We start from the raw sequence: 14,941 nt of genomic DNA, 5'->3' as shown, positions 1-14,941 counted from the left end.
TCGGTTTCCTCAAATTAGTCTTTTGGGTTTTACAGTGTAGATGCTCCTGTATGATCCTAATTTTTTAAATCCAGATTTGCCAAGGTTGTGTATTTAAAGGCATAATACACTGTAAAAAAAACTGGGTCCCACACAATTCCTTTAAGTTGTCCCAATCCAAATCGATTAAGTTCACTTAAATGTTTTCATAAATGTAACTGGATTGAACATAAACAATTAAGTTGTCCCCAAAATCCTTAAGAATTGTGTTAATTAAACTCATTTTAAAGCAGCAAAATAAAATCACCTTCAAGAAATATACTCACTGTTTACCTTCAAACGGTTTTCAGACCTCTATAAGTTTCTTTATTGTGTTGAGTTCAAAAGAGGATATTTTGAAGAATGTTAGAAACCGGTAACAGTTTGCTTCTTTAGGGAAAAAAAACAAATACTATCGAGTTTAATGGTTACTTGTTTCCAACATTTTTCAGAATGTATATATTTGTTTGTGTTCTACAGAAGAAACTCAACCAAACAAACTCATCCTTTCACTTTATAAGATCTCATTGGCCAGTCGATCTTGTTTTGCTTGTATGTTTTTTTGTTTTTGACTCAATGTGCAATTAGCAATTGACTTGAGAGTTTTTTCAGTTCAAGTATTTCAATTTCAGCAGAAATATATAAAATATTTTAATTTTCTAATGAAGAAAAAAGGCTCCTACATCTTTTATCACCTCAGGGTAGAGTAAATTAACAGCTACTTTATTTATTTATTTTTTTTTAATAATCAAAATTACATTTATTGTAGTTCAATCACACTAAATATCTTGATCATCTTGAGCTACTTTTGTAGGATTTCGGTTAAGGATGGACCTGTGTCTGCGACTCCGGTTGAAGGGGATGTGGATGCAGACGCCGGGGCGCAGAACTCCCGGGACAGCCGTAAACTGGACTGCATCGTCTGCTACAGTGCATATAATCTGGGAGAACGACTACCACGGAAGCTCTACTGCGGACACACGTTCTGCCAGGCCTGTCTGAAGCGCCTTGACACACTCATCAATGAGCAGGTGCCAGTAGAGCATCACATTCACCAATTGTTTATTACGGAGCGCAAATACAATGATGGTTTTTGCAGGAAATATTACTGATAACAAGTGTTATACACAGTCTTCAGGGTGTGATGAATAGTAAAAATGCATATACACTACCTGACAAAAGTCTTGTCGTGGATCCCAGTTGTAAAAGCAACAAATAATAACTTGGCCCTTTAGTTGATCAAATTTAAAAGTGGCAGACAGTAGATTTTTACAATAAATCATCTGTTGAACTGCATCTCAATCTTCACAAATACTGCAAAAGACCTATTGGGATCCGCATGGACCCAAGATTCTCACAGAAATCAGTCAAGTTTGGTGAAGGAAAAATCATGGTTTGGGGTTAAAATCAGTATGGGGATGTACGAGAGATCTGCGAATATCAACAACTTGAGGTATCAAGACATTTGTGCTGCCCATTCCATTACAAAACACAGGAGTGGGCAAATTCTTCAGCAGGATAGTGCTTTTCATACTTTAGACTCCACATCAAAGTTCCTGTAAGCAAAGAAGGTCAGGGTGCTCCAGGACTGGCGAGCCCAGTCACCAGACATGAACATTATTAATCATGTCTTGGGTAAGATGGAGGAGGCATTGAAAACGAATCCAAAGAGTCTTGATGAACTTTGGGAGTCCTGCAAGAACACTTTCTTTGCCATTCCAGATGACTTTATTAAGAAGATATTGGAGTCATTGCAGAAATGTATGGATTCAGTCCTTCAAGCTCATGAGAGTCATATACATTATTAATTCTTTTCCCACTTCACCATGACTTTATATTCTATACTGTACATTATTTCTGTTAAGTGACGAGACTTTTGTCTATGCAAAGTCAGACCTTACTGTCCTAATTAAATCATTAAAAATCGAGACATGATCATATTATATTTTGGTAAAATAAGCGCAATCTAGAGGCCTTTGCCTTTCATATAAGCCACTTCCGATACCAAATGGTCAACTAGAAGTCAAGTTATTATTGGTTGTTTCTAAAACTTGGATAGGTGACAAGACTTTTGTCAGGTAGCGTACATGGCATGTGGTTTCTTCAGCAATATGTCCAAAAAAAAGCTGAACATTTATTAATAGCATTAAAGGTGAAGGGTGCAATAGCTATATTGCACCCTTTTATTCTACACATTTTAATGTACAGATGTCTAATTTCATTGACACTTATAATTTTGTATAATTGATTAGAAATGTTGTTTTCAAATAAAGTTATGCAAGTTCACGTAACCAATATATCATTAACAATATAAAATTTTATTTTAATTAGTTTATTTTATTAAGTTTTATTTTTATTTATCGAGTGATGGACAGTTGAAGTCAAAATTATCAGCCATCTTGTGAAATTACATAATGTTAAACAGAGACTCTCAACACATTTTTTTAAACAGAAATGTTAATGAGATGAAACTTGATGACATGATAGTAAATATTATTTGTATAAGACTCGAGTATTCAGTTTAAAATGCCATTTAAATGCCTAACTAGGTTAATTAGGTTAACTGGGCAGGCTAGGTCAATTAAGCAAGTCGTGGAACAACACTGTCTTGTTCTGTAGCCAGTCGGGGGGAAAAAAATCTTTTTTAAGGGGGCAAATAATATTGACTTTAATTTAAAAGAAATATTAATTAAAAACTGCTTTTATTTCAGCCAAACTTAAAGAAACAACTATTTTTCCACATGGAAAATGCTTTGTCAGATGCCTTGTTAAAAATCTCTTGGGTAATAAGTGAACATTTTCCAATAGAGGGCTAGTCAATTTTTCAAACTGCATGTTATAAATATTGTACACCCCTCATGCCTACACAGCAATTCTGATATTTCCTAGACCTAGCTATACTGTATACCCCTCAGCTGACGTATCTTGCCTTCCCATCACAGATGTGGATCCCGTGTCCGCAGTGCAGACAGAACACTCCTGTGCCTCGTGGAGGAGCCACCGCACTAGATCTAGACCTGGCTGCGTTTCTGGGTGTCAAAGCTGAAGTAGAAAACCAGCGAGCCTACAGCCAGAAAACACAGCTGGAGACCAAGAGCTCCTTCAAAAAGCAGCCAATCACAGATCAGCCTCCTTCAGCCTGGGCCAATGTGGCTCTGACGGAGCGTCGCTTCCCCAGGAGCCCCTGCTGCAAACACTGCCTGCTCTGCTGCTGGTGGTGCTGAAAGCATAGATACCATTGCAGAGTTACCGGAGATAAGATAATCAGTTTGATCTGGGAACTCGGATGGATCAGTAACCGGACAAATTCTGCAAGAGCCAGTGTTCAAATTGGAAGTATGATGGATAACCGGACTGACTGGATTTTAGATCTAATAAACCATTTGATGGAAAAACACTCTTGTTAGAACACAAACCCAAACTTTAGGAAACGTTTCACTGATTGAACTTGTGCTTTAATTAATTCAATCATCTTTCGGTTCAAAGGTTGAACTTAAAAACTGAAGTGGAAAAAAATAAAACCGCATTACAAAAATGACAAACGCCCTGTACATCAAGACCAAACATCTCATTCTGACATCCAGAGTTTAAAGGTTCGGTCATAAGAACAGGTTGCGATGAGCTGTCCGTCAGGTGAAAGGTCAACCCCCATCACCTTCCCCTCATGTCCTGCCAGGGTCTTCAGCGGGGACCAGCCAGGATGAGTCCAGATTTTAGCCGTGTTGTCATACGCACCAGTCAGCAAATAATGCCCATCATTAGCTAAAAGAAGAGGAGATTGTTAATGCTGACACTGCACAAATGCTAATTACTAGTTCAACAGAGGTGAAGAAAGGGTGTTTACACAACAGCAATGTACTAAATAACACGGTTTTCAGTTTGCTCGGCATAAAGTTGACACCTTTGTCAAAATTCACATGGATCAAAGAAAACAGTTTTATTACGTACACCAGGCCTCTTTGTAAACAAACACACCTGGTCCTGTTATGCACCTACATTTGCAGTCTCTGTTCAGACTAGAGGTATGCACACAATGTCAGTTGTATTCTTGTGATTATACTATAAATTTCAAAGATGCACTTCAAGGTTACAGTTTTTGGCCCCCAAATTGAACTAAAGCCTAGTTCACACTAGGCATGGGCCGGTATAATATTCTGACAGATTGATAACCTTGGATAAAAATATCACGGATCCATGGTATTGTGATCACTGCTCTAAAATATATTCTTTTCTTAATGTCTGAGTAAAAAACAAGACCTTTTGAGAAACATTTAAAATATTTTGGAGCAGTAAACATGTCAGGCAAAATAATTCAAATGAGTCATAGACTGCTGCTGTCTTTATTAGTTTCAAAAACTGATATTTTTTTTTACAATTTAAAACGACATCTTTGGATATATTTTCTGCTGGAGATACTGTTGTTCTACAAAAAAATCTTACACATACCTTGGGAATGGTATTGCAGACAATTGACAGTTTTAAAACCTTGACTTTTTTCATCTGCAGTATACCCTGAAAACGTTTATCGTCCCATGCCTAGTTCACACTGCATGACTTCAAACATCGGCAGATAGCTGTGCTGTTTACACTACACGACTTGATTTTGGGTCTTTAAATCGTTGTGATGTTCACACTACACGACACTACGTAATGATCCACAAGACAGGAGTCACACACTAGATGATCTGACAGCAACTCGTTCCCCATTAGCTCAGTCCAACTACCAAACCAGTCAATACATTTTTGAGGGAGGAGCCGTCAGAAAAAGCTGAACACTATTGGCTGCTTGTGTGCTGATGACATCACTGACAGAGTTTCAAGCTTTGAATGGAGCATTTAAAAACATCTTCAATCAGCTGATGCATCAGTGAATCAATCGATTTAACACTAGACCTACAAAAACAGTCAGAGTTTAAAATTTTTTGTAATTAGATTACTTTTTGAAATACAACGGACATCTATAACACCCTGACGTTTCCAAAATATCTGTGTATTTCTTTCTAGTTATTTTATTTAATTACAAAACAGAAAAGAACTGAGCATTTCTACCTTTAATCACCATATCGGTCAAAATGACTGCATGCATGTTTGCTACTTTTCGCTGTGACTTTAAACATGTGTGCCTTGCAACTTCCTGCTAATATAAACACAACTTTCTGATAGCAAAAACAGAAATTTACTTCAGATATAACTTTCAAAACAGCATATTCTGTGTAAAATAGCTCCTGTTTGAAAATAAAAGCGAGGCCCAAACCTTTTTGGGTGTTTTACTGTTTTAACTACATATTTATAGGCTGTATTACCAAAAAGATCATATTTTTAGGGTAGTGGTGTCATGAAATATGACAGACATTTAAAGCTTAATTTTAATATTTCAATAGAAGCTTTGAATGGAAAATAATGTCTTATTTGAGAACGGTCAGATGAGCAGTATGGTAATTCTAATATATGTAGATTTCTAGTTCCTTTGTTAATATAGCCTACTCTCATATCAGTGTTAACACCGAATGAAACGAGTGCATCTATGCCCACTCTGGCCAATCACAGACGTTTCTATTAGCTCCCGAGCACAATGGCCATTCAGCGCATGCTGATGCCTGATGTGCTCTCTCGTTGGCTGCAGCTCATCACTACATCTGACCACATATGGGGTCGAGTGGGCCGACTGCTCTGGAATATTCAGCATGCTAGATATTGGATTTTCATCTGCGAGGTTTCAGCAACGCAACAGCGAGCCTTTTTGATGCGTTGTTCAGTAGTTTACGCATAAAGCCTGCCTCGCTCCCCCAGATTTTTCCCCAATCACAGCCTGATCTGTCAGCGAGCTTGGTAACTTCGGGCTCAAACCAGCCTTAAAATCTTAAAATCACCCAAGAATAAAAAATTCTGACATTATTTATATTTCCAAGCCTGAGTTTCTTTCTTCTGTTGAACACAAAATACAGTTTGAAGGATGTTGAAACGCAGCAGTCATTGACTTCCTTCTAGTTTTGTTCCGAATATGGATTTCAATGACTGCCGTTTCGTCAGAATATCTTGTTGTGTTCAACTGAAGTTTAAAACCAATTGAGTGTGAGGACTATTGGGTGAACCATCCCTCTAAATCACTGATGCACAAAACAAACATCCTGATTTGAATACTCACGTTGGAACTTGACAGAGGACACAAGGTTCTGATGGGCTGGGATTGTGTATATGCACCGTCTCTGGCGAAGGTCCCACACTTTACAGGCATTATCTCCACTTCCCGTTGCCACATGAAAGCTGCATAATGATGATTGCAGGGTTATGATCATTATAACAGTGAACGGCTTTGGTAAATAATCATACGGGGTTACATTAACTCACCCGTTTGGGGAAAAGTTGATGCTGTAAATCTCTTTGATGTGGCCCTCTAGGAACATGACACAGCGACCAGTGCGCAGGTCCCAGACACGTGCAAATGAATCCAAACCACTGTACATTAAGCAATAGAGCATTAAAGCAATAATCAAACATTCGATCCTTTGTGAAAAGTTTAATTCATCAAAAAAAGCTGTTTAAATAAACAACTTCATGAAGTGAAAATATATGTGGTTTAGGCTTTTCTTATACAAGACCATTGCTGCAAGTAGACAGACTGGGTTAAGTCAAGTTTTTAATTGAGTGTCTAATCATGATTATGAAAGTAGCTGAAGAGTTTATGCCTATTCTATTACAAAAACAGTGGAGCGCATCAGGGTTTAGTGTGAGGCCCTTACCCAGTTCCTGCCAAAGAGCCATCTGGGTGGAAGTGCAGATCATGGACGCCTTTACTGTGACCCTCCTGATGAAGAATTTCTTCTTGGACCTCAAGATCCCAAAGTCGCCATGAGTGATCATAGCTTAGAGAGAGGGGGAAAAAAGCTAATAAAACTATTTTACAACACAAACGTTTGATCAAAACATCTAATATTCATATTATTGTTCTGGTTCACATATTAAAGAGCCCCTAATATGAGTTTTTGAAAATGACCTTCCATGCAGCGTGTTACACAGCTCTAAGTGAGGCTGAGGTTAAAATCTAAAAGTGCAGCATGTTTAAAACTATTGATTCTTTAGCGAAATATTTGACTCAGTCAAATAAACGAATCAAGTTGGGTTTGGATATTTTGTTAGATCGCATCGACATCAATACAGTACATCACCAAATATGTACTTCCACTTCCGTTAAAATATGCATGCTCTCTCCCTCCACACACTAGTGGAGGCGCGGGGGATCGCAGGACTGACCATGATGTGAAGATGAATTTTTGATACAATAACCTACGCTGCATCTACCGTTTGCTATTGAAGGAGCAGCAGAGACTATGGGACTTTTTCAGCTCAAATGGACCAGTTTCTTCTTCCTTTGGATCCTAACATGTAAGTGGCATAAAAATTGTTGCCCCGTTTTGTGTAGTTTGCAAAATATGCGTTTAATTGTGTGTTATAAGTTGTAATCACCCGTGCTTGTACTGTATCTCTCAGGTTAAATCTGTATGGGGCTGTTTACATATCACGTAAAAAAAACGTGGTAAAAACGTGACACGTGCTTCTACCTTTACCAATTTTAAGTGAGTTTCTGAACTGGCGATCCTCTGCTATGCTTTGCTATGGCCACCATCAGCTGTTCCTCACACACGCAGCATGGTCAATTTTTTAAAATAGTTTAACTTTTACAACAATGTGGATTAATACTGAATACTGTGGATTAATACTGTGTGTCTTTGTTACTACTTGGGGTTTGGGTTAAGAGTAGAGCAATATGCTGGCCTTTAACTGCATTGATTTATTGAATTCCTGCATTGGGCTCCAACATACTCTCTGGCTGCTATTTCATAGCCATGGTGGGCTTTTCTCTCTGTCTCGTGCTAAAAGCAGTTGATCAATCACAACAAATTAGGTCATCGGACCAATCACTGCAGATTAGCTTTGCGCTACGGAGGGGTTTGGGAACTAATGAATCGTTGAATGATTCATATGGGAGTCGCTGGGATAATTAGGTAAAAAAAAAAATGCATATTATAAGACAATGAAAGTGTTTTTTGACCTTACATGCAGATCAGCGAGTTGCTGGAGACCCCCAAAACCAGAAAATTACATTTTTTAATGCAAAATAGGAGCTCTTTAAAACAAATTGACAAAATATAAATAGATTCATACCAAGTTGTGCCCAGAAACCGGCCAGAGGGATGCCAGGTCACCCGAGCCACCCTCATAGAGTGTCCCTCAATGTCTGCTATAGGTTCATCACTATTAAAAAAACAGGTGAATGTTACAGTTTTCCTTCAGATAACAGATTTACATAATCCTAAAAGATACACACCTGTCTAAACTCCACAGCTTAACAGATCCATCTGCAGCACAAGAGGCCATATTGACATCTGACTCCTCAAGTGTTAGTGTGGCTTGTGGGTGAAAGCTAATCGCTCCCACATTGGTATTGTGACCTGAAGAGGAAGGGTTCACCAACGATTAATACAACGCTACAAGCTGCTCCTCAAAAACTAGAACACAAACAGACAACTTGATGAATAAACATTACAGAATATATTTGCTGTATTTACCTCTTAATGTGCGTATAAGAGTACAATCGGGGACCTTCCACAATTTACACAAGCCCGACCTACAACAGAAATGTCTTATAAATACAAGTTCAGCTCTGTTTGTTTGGTGCAAAATGATACATTTAGCCATGTTTTAGCATTCACATTTCTATTCGTATTTTAATACTGAACCGAAGATATACAAAAAAAACCAACAACAGCAAGAAACATACAAAACAATGCTGTGTGCTGCATTGAGGTTTAATTAAGACTCATTTCTAATGCCAGTATTAAAATTAGGCAAACTATGCGAGGTAAAAGCTGCTTTATTATTATGTCCTTTTCATGGTGGCATTTTGTGTTTTATATCTGCGAGCAAACGCTTGCTCTGTGTTGGTTTTGAAGGTGAGGCGGAATCGCCCAAATCCAGGCATAGTAGATAAGTAAACATAACATAGCCGTCGTTTAGGCTGAAGTGACACCCTTTTTGTTATCTTGTTCCTGTATCTGTAAAAGCTAAAATGTCTTATTTTTACTTTCTGTATCTTTTTTAAAAAAATGAGGAAAATGTTGTCTAAAAGACAAACTTTTGTTTTCATAAATAAATGTTCATTTAAAAACGTTTAAGATTAACATATTATTTTACTATCAGAGATGCGCAGATTAGCTCACTGAATCTGCTGTTAATATCCTTGTTGACCTATCATCATGCCTAAAACAAAGAAATAAATTATTTAATTGAAGACTGGGTGCGAGTCGGGTCCAGATACATATATCAGGTAAAAGTATATGTGCAGGCGGGTGGATGATTAGTATGAAGCTGTGGATTCTGGTGTCATTTCAGCTAAACCGCACATCTCTATTAGACATATTTGGTCAGTGTTCTTTTAGATGTGCTGAAAAAGTTAATGTTGATCCACTAGTTTGGCACAGGACAGTGTTCAACGGGAAGCATTCAAGCCTTTTTAAATTAATTGCACCAATGGAGCAATAGTACTAGTTTGTTTTAATCAAACCAAACCTAAAAGTCTTTAAAAACAAATAACGTTTAGTTAATTAACAAAATGAAAAAAAAAATTTTCACATTTAAGTTGCTAGAATTTTTTTTTTTTAAACGTACATGTATAGGCAAGAGCAGGGCAAGGAAAATTCCCACAGTATTTCCAATACAAATTTTCCTTCTGAGAAAAAAAAATACTAACTATATTCTCTTTGTTCTGCTGTATTAAAGCAGCAATTAAGCATTTTTGAAGTCCTTATTTTTAGCCCCAAAATTTAGATAAATAATACAGAATTTTTATAATAATGTACTAAATTAAATACAAAACTGATATACAGCACATACCATGATGCCGTCACAAGCAGCTTTGAGTTGGGGCTAAACTGGCAGTAAGATATTGGACGGTCGTCTCCGATCTGGCTGCAGAAGTTATTTACATTCTAAATAAAACAAATTACATTTATAAAAACAAATTTATACACAGCAGTGACAAGACAAATATAGATTTTTTTTTTCATTTTTTTGACATGCTGTCGTACCCGCAAGTTCTTGTGAAGCTCTTGCTGTTTAATTGTTCGTGTAGATTCTGGAATTTCTTTTTGGGCTCTTGCTGCGTCTAAACGTTTCACAGCTCTGCAAAACAAAACAACAATTCCAAATTTTAAATTATTATAATAATATTTATACTGCTGATGGAAAACAGTTTCAGAGTTTACCTAGGCAGTGAATACTTGGCTAACCACAAACGCGCTTCCTTCAGAGATGTAGGTCCTTCATGGTACCATGTCTGTTGATACTGCACAAAATATGCATATACAATCACCTTACGTTTTTTATACAAATAAATTAGTCTATAATAAAGTGAAACATCTACTAAAGCAGATGCTCCTACCTCTTCATGAGTGCGTTTTGCTTTTTCATCCTCTTTCTTGGATTTCTTTAAGGCATCAGGACCAAGTACTGAAAGAACGTTTCTCAATCTGTGTAAAGAAGAAAACAAAGAAAACTAAGAATAATAATAATAAACACCTGAATTAAACTGAACTCTCTGTAATGGATATTAGCCTGAACAGATAAAACAGATTAAGTAGGTTTTGTCCTTTAATTTGGGACATTGATGGAATGTCCCAAATGATGGAAGATGATGGAATAGGGCAATTCAGTGAATAAATTGGAAATAGTTTAGTAAAAAGATGATGTCACTGATTTGGAAATTGTTGATGAATAAATCCAAAGTTCTGCTGTACACCTCTTCAGTGTGGTGTGGAGAAGTGGCAGTGATAAATCAGCCACAAAACTAAATACAATTTTGGTTTTTCTTAAATAAATGATGACAGAAATAAATTATTTTTGTAGTTGAATGTACTTCTCAAAGCAGCAATCCTAATAATAACTATTTTAAAGAAATGCTTACTTTTTTAAAGCAGGTATTAATTTTAACAGAAATAAAATGGAACGTTAGAAGAAAAAAAAGTAAAACCTATTTCATTGGTTAGCTAAAAGTCAAAAAGTGTTCTATATTAAACTTTTTAAATAAAAACAAATCAAAATTTCAATTAACTTTGCTTTTTGGTTACTAAAATATGTTTATTAAAAAAAACATTAGGAAAAATAGAATTTAGTAAAAACTTAAACGGATTTCATAAAGACTACATAGTGTAACGGTACACTGGAGTCAAGGTTCAGTATGTCCCTTGGTTTTTGGGGGTAGGAGTGTATGTTACAACAAAAAGTAATAACAAATTTCCAGTTTGTGTCTTTTCTGTTTATTTTAAACAGGCAGAAGTATTTGGCATAAACAGCTACAGAACTGAAGAGCTTCTTGTGATGCAAAAGTACAAAATAAATGTATTTTTAGAATTAGTATAAGTATAAACCTTTATAATTAGGAAACTAATAAGAAATGTATAATTTACAAATCAAATTCAGGAAAAACAATAATTATGTATTAAAGGTAAGATTCAGTAAACTTCAAAAGTGAAATCTCGTTTAAGGAAAATGCAGCACTGTGTACATCCATAAAGCAGTTACAGATGTTCAATACTATGTGTGTATAGAGAAGTCACGCATTACTTAAAGACTGACTTACAAGCTCACATGATGAGACTGTATCTTATATTTTCATTGTTTACGGACATAAGTGACCGTATTAGTGGAGTTTTTTTGCAGCATCGGCTGCTTTGAAGCAGTGTGACGATAAAACGAATTTGAGTTACCCGAGGTAGCGCTTATTTGTCACACATGCTGTCAGATTTAGAGCAGTGGACCAATCAGAAGAACTTTAGTGAGTGCTAATGTGTCGTGTTTTTAAACACTAAGATGCATTCTTTGTGAATGTCTTGCTCAGTTGTTGCACTGCCTTAACAGTCACTGCACATCTGGACTGAATGTATTCGTCAAGGGAGCATGGGAACAGAACAGTGACCATTGTATTGGGGTAGTTCAGGATGAATACATGTACTGATACACCCCTCAGTGTTTCCTCTAGGATTTTCTCTAGCTGTGGTGGCAGGCCTTTTACACTGATTTTCCAACTACCTATGGCGTTATTTCAATGACAAATATCGTAAGCCCAGTATTTCAAGTTCAGATCGCATTAATGTAATACGAGCATGCAAATCTCTTTGCTTGGTCGCAGATATGCTGTTTGTGCACAAAAACTTCTTGCACACCCTCAAATATATGCTGCTCAAGCACAGATTTTCTTGTGCACTCTCAAATAAACCCTGTTGAAGTGCGATTTAGTGCGTTTATGTAACAAGTATCTCCAACATTTACTAGATCTGCTAGGAATATTTATGAAAGTCTCCAACAGACCTACAGAGCAGCATTAATGCGTCCTAAAGTAAGGTGAAACAGCCATAAACTTCAGCAAGATAAAGTCATTGTATGCAGAACCACAGACCTTTTTCTAGAAGTATAATTATGGAAACTGTGCTCCTTATAACTGAAAATGAAAGCTACATCATGTTTGCTAACCTCACGCAGCCCTGCCAGTCAGCCAGCATGTAAGCTAACCTTAAAGGTTTAAACAAATAACGCACAGCACTACTACAACTACAGAAAAGTTTGCTCTGTTATAATTCACTTACATTGTAATTAGTTTTGGTGCGATGACTGCTTTTTCCCTAACATTCTTAAGACAATCTTGTTTTATGTTCAGCAGAAAAATGAAATAAAAAAGGAAATAGTGAAAAAAAAATTACTTTTGCACTTATTGTGCAACTACCCCTTTAAATTAGCAGTTTTTAAATCCAGAACAAAATGCAATGCTTTTACAGCCACTGACCTCTCTCGTCTCTCTGCAGGCCCCTCCCCGAACAATGTGATTGGTTCTCCAAGTGCACGAAGGCAGGCCTTCACCTCTACATCATCAGTAGAGACGGTGATCTGTCTGGCTCTCTTCCTGCGCTCAAACTCTGCCAGCACTTCAGCCTGTCTCTCGCTCACACGCTCCTCCATCTCCATGGACTCACCTGACGATAGAAACATCACATGATTAGAAAGCAAAGTAAAAGTTGTGAATTTTAAATGAAAATGACATTTTGATAACAGACCACATTGTTAAAACTGCATTTGAGATGATGTGCAATTAAACTACTCATCTAGTTAGTTCAGTTAACCATTTTTTGTGCGCCCATTATTTCACTATTTGTTTTCATGTTTTATTACTACATAAAAACAAAACGATTTCCACAAAACATTTTTTAAATGTTTTTTATTGTCTTTGTGTATACATTAAGTGTTTTATGCACTATCCCTAAATACATACAAAAATAATAGAGGATGAAAATTGCTATGACTGATGTGATTAAGTTTTTGTATATAAATCTATCTATCTATCTATCTATCTATCTACATACATACATACATACATACATACATACATACATATACATATATATATATATATATAGCTAAATAACAAACAATAATTCTTTTTGATAATTACATTTTTTTTTTATATTTCACAAGTGGCGCTAAAGAAAGAAAAGATTTATTTCTATTTTTTATCAAGGGAATGCTAATAATAATGACCTTAAAAATTGTTGCACTATTTATTAAAACGTTTCATTTTATTCAAAAACAATTTAAAACTATATTATAGGAAATACTGTAAAATTACCTGGGGAAATTTTGAAAAAGCATAATTTATCTGGAGGGTCATTAATTTAGAAACTGTATGTAAGATGGTATAATTACAATATCATACTCAACGGAGGGAAAAATATTTTGAGGACCAAAATGAGCAAAAATATTCAGTTTAGTACTGATGATGTTATTTATATGGCCAAAGAGTAAGATGTTTTGAAACTCTGCTGAATCTATTACATATTTATAATACAGCAGACTACTTCCATAAGAAGCACAGATATCAGCTGTCACACTATCTCCAAATGACTGAAAGTGATATTTAAATGCTTAGTTTTATAAGCCAAGATCTGTAGTTTTTCTTAAAGAGGCAAACTTTAAGCTGCAATGAGGTGTAGTACAAATAACCCTCACAAACATCTTATTATGCATCACATTTAAAACTCATGTTTCGAGAAATGTAACTTATTTAAAATTACGTGATAATAAATATATTGAAAAGTCCAGTAACTGTTTATCTTTAAATTGAACAATATAGAGATTATTCTGGAGTTTACTTTATAACAATCAATAAAGAGTTGAATGCAAAGAAATGCAGATTTATGCGGATAATAAATATATGAAAAAGTCCAGTTCATCTTTAAATTAAACAATGCACAGGTCAGTCTGGTGTTTCCTTAATAACAATCAATAAAAAATACAGCAAAAAGATCCAAATGTCCCGAAGATGCGCTAATTGAAACATCCGAGCTTAAAAATATCAAGTTTACCACTGGAGATATTAATATGTCCAGCCTCAATGCCAGCTTTAACGGCATCTTTGGCAGTGGTGGATGTCCCTTCACGGCTGAGACGCTCCTTCTCCTTTTCCTCAAGGCTTCCATAGAAGATCCTGGACCTTTTCACAACTGGAGCTTCATCTTCATCTGACATCTTTCCTGATATTTGTCCAACAACACCTAATCCAAAAAAAAAGGCATTAACATCAGAGACCAATAGTGTAAGTGACATCTAATGTAAATATCTATGTAAGTTATGAAAGCCCCAGCATGCATGTTACATCCGCAAAGTTACTTCACTGTACCACAGTATTATTATTTTGCAGGGTGTTCAAAAAAATAAGACTAATTTTACCGAAACCAAGACAAACTCATAAAAGATAAACATTAACTCTTCACTAATCCCTTACCCTTTACCAAACAAACGAAGCTTCCTTTAAAAGCAGCTTGTTTTGTAAGATAGTGCTGTGATAAAATCCACAAACACGACCACACGACGCGGGCTA

The 14,941-nt window shown here is 36.1% G+C and overlaps 2 protein-coding genes across 12 annotated transcripts in view; one reads left to right on the top strand and one right to left on the bottom strand.

The window, feature by feature from the left end:
- The window catches only part of rnf224 (ring finger protein 224), a 27,035-nt gene extending 23,466 nt beyond the window's left edge, over positions 1-3,569 (top strand). For 9 of the 11 annotated variants that reach the window (XM_087252931.2, XM_087252927.2, XM_087252929.2 and 6 more), the window contains exons 4-5: positions 833-1,049; positions 2,961-3,569. In XM_087252931.2, coding sequence (XP_087109057.1) covers positions 833-1,049; positions 2,961-3,242 — 499 coding nt within the window. In that variant the 3' untranslated portion in view covers positions 3,243-3,569. The remainder of the gene's footprint in view (positions 1-832; positions 1,050-2,960) is intronic. The other 2 variants (NM_001128356.1, NM_001326589.1) reach the window with 1 other exon arrangement.
- Positions 3,452-14,941, bottom strand: prpf4 (pre-mRNA splicing tri-snRNP complex factor PRPF4). Its single transcript, NM_199755.1, has 14 exons — positions 14,846-14,941; positions 14,427-14,615; positions 12,854-13,040; positions 10,457-10,544; positions 10,281-10,360; positions 10,104-10,197; positions 9,910-10,004; positions 8,586-8,644; positions 8,345-8,468; positions 8,182-8,271; positions 6,759-6,881; positions 6,367-6,474; positions 6,164-6,282; positions 3,452-3,780 (listed from the first exon to the last, which is right to left on the bottom strand). Exons 2-14 carry the CDS (start codon positions 14,587-14,589, stop codon positions 3,587-3,589), a joined length of 1,524 nt encoding a protein of 507 aa, NP_956049.1. The 5' UTR covers positions 14,590-14,615; positions 14,846-14,941; the 3' UTR covers positions 3,452-3,586.

Source organism: Danio rerio, chromosome 5, assembly GCF_052040795.2.
Source record: "Danio rerio strain M-AB ecotype USA chromosome 5, GRCz13ab, whole genome shotgun sequence".
In the NCBI taxonomy this organism is placed as follows: Eukaryota; Metazoa; Chordata; class Actinopteri; order Cypriniformes; family Danionidae; genus Danio; species Danio rerio.
The sequence above is the reverse complement of the archived record's forward strand: the minus strand, read 5'-3'. Positions and strand labels throughout refer to the sequence as shown.

Coding starts and splice junctions, on each gene's coding strand:
- prpf4 (NM_199755.1), bottom strand. CDS start 14,589: ATGTCAGATGAAGATGAAGCTCCAGTTGTGAAAAGGTCCAGGATCTTC. Junction 8,469..8,585: donor TCTTATACGCACATTAAGAG/GTAAATACAGCA, acceptor CTTCCTCTTCAG/GTCACAATACCAATGTGGGA. Junction 6,475..6,758: donor GGCTCTTTGGCAGGAACTGG/GTAAGGGCCTCA, acceptor CTTAATGTACAG/TGGTTTGGATTCATTTGCAC.